This window comes from Pezoporus wallicus, unplaced genomic scaffold (genome assembly GCF_028554395.1).
Source record: "Pezoporus wallicus isolate ANWC-B61680 ecotype Strahan unplaced genomic scaffold, APGP_CSIRO_Pwel_v1 contig_5418, whole genome shotgun sequence".
NCBI lineage: Eukaryota > Metazoa > Chordata > Aves > Psittaciformes > Psittacidae > Pezoporus > Pezoporus wallicus.
Genome location: NW_026640709.1, coordinates 471,308 through 478,965, shown reverse-complemented (window position 1 = coordinate 478,965; position 7,658 = coordinate 471,308). Strand labels below are relative to the sequence as shown.

General features: G+C 46.0%; 1 protein-coding gene across 1 annotated transcript; it reads right to left on the bottom strand.

Moving 5' to 3' along the window:
* Positions 1-1,670: 1,670 nt before the first annotated feature.
* SLC10A1 (solute carrier family 10 member 1) lies at positions 1,671-6,529 on the bottom strand. The gene is given in 6 exon segments (XM_057420094.1): positions 1,671-1,945; positions 1,947-2,057; positions 3,595-3,679; positions 3,682-3,772; positions 5,318-5,528; positions 6,240-6,529. Coding segments are annotated over 6 exon segments (960 nt in total). The 3' UTR covers positions 1,671-1,773.
* Positions 6,530-7,658: the final 1,129 nt, after the last annotated feature.

The following is a 7,658-nucleotide window of genomic DNA, read 5'->3' as shown; positions in this document are numbered from 1 at the left end:
CAAGTGTTAATGCAAGTCTTCCCTCGTATTTGCTGAGTGACGTTAGCTAGATGGTGTCCTGAACAGCTGGTGTGCTTAGTTCTATGGACCAAGGCACATTCAGTGTTCATCAGGGCTTGCTGGATCCAAACTCAATGTGCCAAGACGGTTTGCATTGCTCTGTTCAGTTTTTGTGGCTTCTGCTGTGGCACACTGTGCCCTGCTCAGGTTTTGGAAATTGAGAGTGACCAGCAGTCCACAGGCTGCTCAGCTGCATACTGGGTCTTGGCTGTTCACCAAGAGACTTTCACCCCTCATTTTGGGGCTTCGTTACAGAAATTCCATCAATCTTCAGCAATGCCTTCAGGAGCTGCTTCAGACATGTGCCATAAAAAAGGGAACTAACGTGGGCAGCGATTTTCGTATGGACAAAATTGGGCAGTCACTTGGGAGCGCGGCCCGAAGCTCTCCCGAAGGGTTGTTATGATGACTTGGAAGTCTCCCTCATAGGCAGGCAGAGAGAGGCTTAGGCTGGAGCCAGACCTCTGGGAAATAACAGTGAGGGTGCAGACAGCTCTGTGGCAATCCCTTTGTCGGGCATAAAACGAGCATATAGATAAAACATCTTACACAGAACTGCTGGAGACCTGTAAGCTGGCTGCAGGAGGTGGAGCTTGGAGGGGTTGTGATAGCAGCTGCTGCAGAGTCCATCTGTATTGTTTTCCTGTTTTCCCACTGTTTTTGCAGGGTCTTAACACTGGTTTAATTTTTTGAGCACCAGCTGCATCCATACCAGCACAGAGCAGGTTTGCTGCACCTGAAGAAAAAAATGTCATTGAGAATAGGCAGTTCTGAAGCCAGTTACGGAAAGATTGTGACAGCTGCAGTTGGTGTTGCTGCGTGATCTAAAGCAGAATGAGGACTCTTGGAAGTCCTGCCAAAACACTTAAGCCATCTTGTTTCAGTCCTTTGTATCTCAGAGCCTGGAGAGCCACCCTTTTATAGCAGTCTTGCAAGCACCTGTATGGTGGTTTCCAATACCAGCTGCTTTGCACTGAAGGCATACCTGAGGATCCAAACTGAGTGGATTGGTTTTTCTTCCCCATTAAAAGTCATCCTTCAGCATGAAGCTGAATAGCAGGTAAAATGCTCTTGTAGAAGCTGCTCAGCTGTCCCGAGGGACTAGAGAAAACTGGTTTGGAAGCATCAGAAGTCTGACTTGTGGAAAACTTCATGCAGCAGTGCGTTCTCCAGTCTTCACTGACGCTCAGCTGGGCTTTGGCATTGTGGACCTGCTGAAGTTGGGGAAGTCTACCTCACATCTGTACCAATGCCGTATTTTAATTAAGCTGGACTTTATTTATATACTTTGCTGGCAAAAGATCCAAATATTTCCTTCCTTCAGCTGCAGTACTCGGCCATTATGTCCTCTTCTTCCTCCTCCTACTCCAAAAGTGACACTGTTCAGTGAATCTCTCAAATCCCAGCTTTGCTGCAAGCTGTTGTGGCATTAAAAAGTATCTAATGTTCTTGTGTAGTTTTATTCCATATAAACACCCTAGTTCTTTGCATGTGCTCAGTGAAAGTCATAGCTTTAGCAGGATGTCCATCCTAGTTTAAGCACAGGCCTCAGAAAGTCTCTAAGCGCTGGTAGTATACAGCTATATGAAACATTCTGATGTTGCAAGAAATCGTAATTTCTAATGTCTTCAGTTACCTCTGAATTTTTGACTGATTTGTATTTGATGTATTGAGTAGGTAACCCTGAGTTTAAAAGGTGACTGGATTCGGCCTCTAAAAGGCAGTGACTCGTTGGTAGTTAAATTTTAAATGTATATAATTTGGACTGGAAAGCGTACCAAATACAGGAGCAAAGCTGTACTTGCCACTTGATCTCTTTATTCTGTCACAGGTCCTAAAGACCAGGATAAGCAGAAGTCCCTCTCCAAGCTGGAACAGCGAGTACTGGGAAGAAATACAGGGGGCCAATGATTTCTGGGGCAAAGGAAACCTTGAGGATAGTAGAGCAAAGCTGAGTGTTTTGGAAGCCAGTTTCCATGCACACTGTCCACCTGCATCTGAGGCAGGAAAAGTTGAGCAGGTTACAGATTTGACCCACTTACAAACAACTTCAAATAAACCCTGCCCACCTTGCTGCTGCAATGCTTTGTGCATTTGTCCCTGCTGAAAGCTGCTTTATCAGGAGCAATGCTGGGATCCCTAGAAGGGATTGCCTCATGATCCCATTGCAATGGGCAGAGACAGATCACATTATAAATGTGAACTTTGTGCTTAATGGTGTTTGGAGGCCTTAGGTCCTGCTCTGGGCTCTGCAACTTCCTGTTGGAAAGTAATCTCCTTCCCAGGTGAAAAGAGAAGTCTAAGGTGTGAAGGTAGAAATTAGTGAGGACTAGGGGGCTTCCTACCTGAATTAGGAGGATAAGAAAGGGAAGGAGTGGGTTTTATATGCAGGGTTTCCATCCTGAATTCCCGGGGCTGCAGCAGAAACCACTGACAGGCTTGGGGTAGTTACCAGCTTAAGAGCAGTTGTGTTTAAGAAAACTTGAGGTTTTGTCTCTGTTGGTATTTCCCAATTAGTTGATTTTCTGTGTGGTGCTATTAATTCTCATATTTCCCCAGTTGCATTACCAAGATCAGAGGCTGGTAGTGTGTATCTAGCACATTACTAGTGACCTTAAGTCAAAACCATCCATCTGTTTGTTCAGTGAACCTACCATCCCTTCTGTGGTGGTCAGGTACCCGTGTCAAATAAACCTGCTCCAGCTACTCCTCTATTCTCTGATGAGCCAAGCAGAGGTTGAACTGATTTCTCTCCCCGCTCAAGGTTTGGGTGTTACTGACTTGGGACCAGTGTGCATTATGTCTGCTTATACTCCTAGGGCCTGTTTTGGGAAACTGCCGTGTTTATCCTTCAGAATTACATGTATGTCGAAACCCACATTTTCACCATTGCTCCTGTCGTGGTTTAAACCCAGTCAGGTAATTCGTTCGCTCACTTCCCCCCCTTTCTTGCCCTCCCCCTGCTCTCGGAGGGACGGAGAGGAGAATCAAAAGAATGCAACTCCCACGGGTTGAGATAAGAACAGTTTAGTAACTAAGGTATAACACAAATCACTACTGCTACCACCAATGATAATAATGATAAAGGAAATAACAAGGGAACAGAATACAACACCTCACCACCCGCTGACCGATAACTCGCCCCCCCAAGCCCGACCAAGCTCCGACCGATACCTCCTCCAACCCTGCAGTCTCCCAGCCCTTCCGGCTAACTCCCAGTTACATCCTGGGCATGACGTGCTGTGGTATGGAATAGCTCTTTGGTCAGTTTGGGTCAGGTGTCCTGTCTCTGCTTCCTCCCGGCTTCCCCTCCTCCCTGGCAGAGCATGAGGCTCACAAAGTCCTTGGCCAAACCAAAACATCTCTATCAGCTCTGTTCCCGAGCCGAAAGTCAAAACACTGCACTGCACCAGCTACCAAGGAGGAGAAACATGACTGCTACTGCTGAACCCAGGACACTCCATAGACCAGAGCTGGCATACATCTGTTCCTTCTGGCAACAGGGTGAGGGAAGTGGGGACTGGAGGAACATACAAGCCATTAAGCTTGAAGACTGCAGAGAGAGCATAGCCCAGCAGGAATCCAATAAAAGGCGTCAAGGCAGAAGATCCCAGGAGGATGGTGAGAAGACAACCATTACACCGCTTCCCATACTGGCCACAGAAAGAACAATTATTGCAGCAGATGACACTAGCAGCAGAACCATCCCTGCCTGAAATAAAAGCAGTCAAGTCATGGACAGCAAAGATATCCTCAGCAAAACTTCCCTCACCTACTGGAAGCAGCTGTGCCTGGTTCTCTGTCCTTCACATATGTAAGTATAGGCGAGAATGCATAAGTGTCTTTCATGAACATAAATGTTAGTAATCAACAAGAGACCGTTCTGAGGTATTACCTACAGACACCTTAAATAACTAAGTACATTTCTGGTCCATATGCAAAATGACTCGTGCTTTCTCCCCCAGCCACTTGTTTCTCAGGCACTGCTATGTGTCTCTTTTGAGTCTCGTCCACCCAAAGTAGGCAGGGAGGAAACTGCTTCACTTGCAGGTAGAGTCTGCCTACAGCACATGTGGAAGGTGGCAGCTATATTTTCATGTTGTCTCATTGGTGTCCTGTGACTTGGCAGATGAAGGAGCTGGGGAATTTTGGGAGGCAGAATACGCAGCTCTCCTGCACGTCTGTCCACTTTGGAGTCCCATTTAGATGGAGTTTTCCAGGTGTTTCTTAAAAGCAAGTCTCTACCCCTTTCCTCTTTTGTAGAGAAGATAAATGGAAAGCTGGTGTTAGCAGAAAGGAGCGTGACCCAAGGGTCAGTGGGGGCAGTGTAGGTCACCTTGTTATGATAGGCTTTTACAGCTTCTTTTGAAACAGTCCAGTCATCACTGTCCTGTGCTGGGTAAAGGGACCTTTGAAAAGCTCCGGTCCTTCTGCATCTGCTCTAGCCTGACTCCTGGGTTCCCATGCTTGTTAAAGATTAGTGATTCCTAACATAAGTTTGTCAGGTCTGTTACTAAGTCTTGGCATCCATTTCTTGCCATACTTGGTCCTAGTTTCTCTGAAATGAAGCCTTAGTGAAAAAAACCTACAAAAACCAGGTTCACAAAGTTGTTTGTTAGCAGCAGTCTGGGTACTGTTAGTGGACTCTCAAGCTAGACTGTGATGTAGTTGGTTGTCTGGATTTCCTATTTGCTGTTTAGATGCCTGATGTACAAAGGAGGCAGGGAGATGATTCCAGGCATAAGTAGATGCATAGCGATTTAGTGGCTTCTGCTGGACAGGTATCTCTTTGATGTAAGCACCAACTTTGGGATGTGACTACTGCCCTGTGCTAGACCTCTGAGAACAGCAGGGTGGGGGTTTTGGTTGGTTGGTTGGTTTGTGTTTGTTTTTTTGTTTAATCTGGGGTCTGCTTTGGTTCTGACTGGAGTGGGAGGCAGTGTCTATGAGGTTCATTAGTGCTGCTTGTAGCAAAAGAAAACGAAGGTTAAACTGAAGCCAACAAAGGAGAGCAAGGTAGGAAGTTTTTTGCAAATGTTTTTTGCTTGCAAAATGTTTTTTTGACTGGAGAAGGTGGAGGACTTCCTTTTGGCCAAACACTTTAGTGATTGAAGAGGTGAAGTGGATGTCTTGATTCTGTCCAACCCTTTCACCGATTTGTGGTGTGCCTTAGAGAAGTTAGTATTTCTGTGCCTCTATTTTTTAAAACTTCCTGAGGCCCTTAGTTGAAAGGCAGCTAGCACAGGATACTTCTTACCTTGATGATAAAGCCAGTGTACTGTGGTTTCTTCTCATTCAAGATGATGCTGATGGCACAGGGGATTAGCATCAGCACCAGGGATGTGATTATCCCTTTGTAAGGTATCTTGCCCTCCAAATCACCCTCATATCACCCTTCTGAGTAAAGGTGCAGAAGCAGAGGCATTAATTCAATTGCCAGGAGCATTGAACATGTGGCCATTACAATGCTGGGGTGAAGAAAGGACCCCTCAGTAGAAGAATGACACTTTCAAAGTTGAATATGCCAATTTTCCTGCTAACCTGGAGACATGGTTTTAATATAAGGTTTTACCTTGTTCTTTCCCAACCTGCCACTGAGATTTCACCAGCATTACTGTCAGGTTGTAGAAGGATGTGATATGAATAAAGGAGAAGACAGCTTCAGTTCTACACAAACTCAGAAAGGACCCTTGCTGTGGGTACAGCTCACGGTTCAGAAATTCATCAGTGACCGAGAAAGTGATGCTTCATATTTTCACCCTGGATCTTGTTTTATCACTAGAGTTTGTTGGAGAGTGGTGTTCTGCTAGTTCAACGTTTCTCCCTGATGCAGCCTCTTCAGGCAGCATGTTCAGTTTACACAGAACTATATGCTGCTATATGGATCAATATAACATGTATATGCTGTTTGTACTGCTATGTGGAGATTAAAAAGTGCTCCTGCACTCATCTCATCAGGAGCAGCAAGCCATATTCTTCAGAGAAGGGTAGAAAATCCCATTTTGTTGTAAAACAGGGACAAGTTTACCTAGTCAGCAATATGGGTTCTTTAGTCTAAACTTCATTATTCAGCCTTTGCCCAGCTTCTTGGGGGTGGCTAATGTTGATTAAGTTAGTTTCTGATCCAGTTATATAACTAGATTGGCCTGGGCAATGAGCACATACTCAGCTTTCCTCACCTGAGGTTCATGTCCCCTCTCAGTGCCAAACTAAAGATGTTGGAGAGGTTTCCCCCTGGGCAGCAGCCACAGATGAGGATGGCCAGGGATTCTGTAGCCCCCAGCTGGAAGAGCTTGCCCAGCACAAATGCTGTTAAGGGCATGATGCCATGCTGGGCCATTACCCCAATTGCCACTCCTTTGGGTTTCCTGAGGTGATCTGTGATCCTGGCTATCTCCATTGTACACCACAGAGATACCATGATGATGAAGAGGGCCACAATAATGATTGCATTCGGGGCTTTGTCCATGCTGCTGGCCAAATGCAAATGGTGGTGCCACACTGATCAAGGGGGTGCTCTGTGTGTGACCTGGGCTCCAAAACTCTGGGCTTTCAAAAGCTCCCTTGGTCTTGTTCATCCTGCTAAAGGGTTTAGAGGTCCCTTCTGTAAGTGCCTGGGAAGGTGAGAGAGGGGTTGATTCACAAGTCCAAATAACATCCAGTTAATGCAAGCAAAACATGAGTTTTCTTCCAGGCCACCGCTCTTATCATTCAGCAGCTGTTGAAACATAAATCCATGTTTTGAGCAATCAGCTGTGAACCGCATTTGCTTCAGTAATATGTTGTGCAGTTTGTGTTGTGCTCTGGTCCCCCACCTCTTCCAGCATCTGCTCTCACCATGAGAACGAGGACATAGCTAGTGAGAGCAACAGGGACACTCATTTAAAAGTGGTAAAGGCAGGCACTTCATAGAGTGAACCAAAAGCACTCTCATCCATAAGATACTGCTGAGGCTAATGCTTAAAAATATGATGCATCCATGGTACTTTATTTTCAACAAGGGTTATAAAATGCTTATGCTTCTGGTCATAAATAAATCTCTCAATAGGAGGGCTTGGAAGAAACTTCCTCCGTGGATGACTGATTTCTCTAGTAAACTCTTAAGGGCCTTCAGGTCTCTTTTCCTGATGCGGTAAGTCTGTCACTGCATAAAATGCGTTCAGGAATGCATTCTCCAAGCCTTACCAACATCTAAAATATTTCTCCCTCGTTAGTGCTGAGGGCAGGTTCTGCCAAAACCAGCCTCTGCAGTGCAAATCTGTGCTTTCAGGACCTGAAGTGCTCTGCACCATGATCCAGTCAGGAGCGCAGTCATCATCAAGCTCTCCTGGCAAAGCCAAGTAGGCAGCTTTTACTCATCCCAGACTGGTACCTGCTTTGTGCTTTCAGTACAAGGCTGCACAGCACAACATGCATTCAGTACTCTCGTGTGCAGGGAAGCAAAGCTGGGCAGCTGGTGCTGGGGCAGGAAGAGGGATCAATTTGGTGACTGATGAGGATTGTTCCTCCATGTCATGGTTTAAGCCAAGCTGGTAACTGAGAACCACACAGATGCTCACTCACTCCCCCCTCTTCTTCCTCCCCTCTGCTCCCAGAGG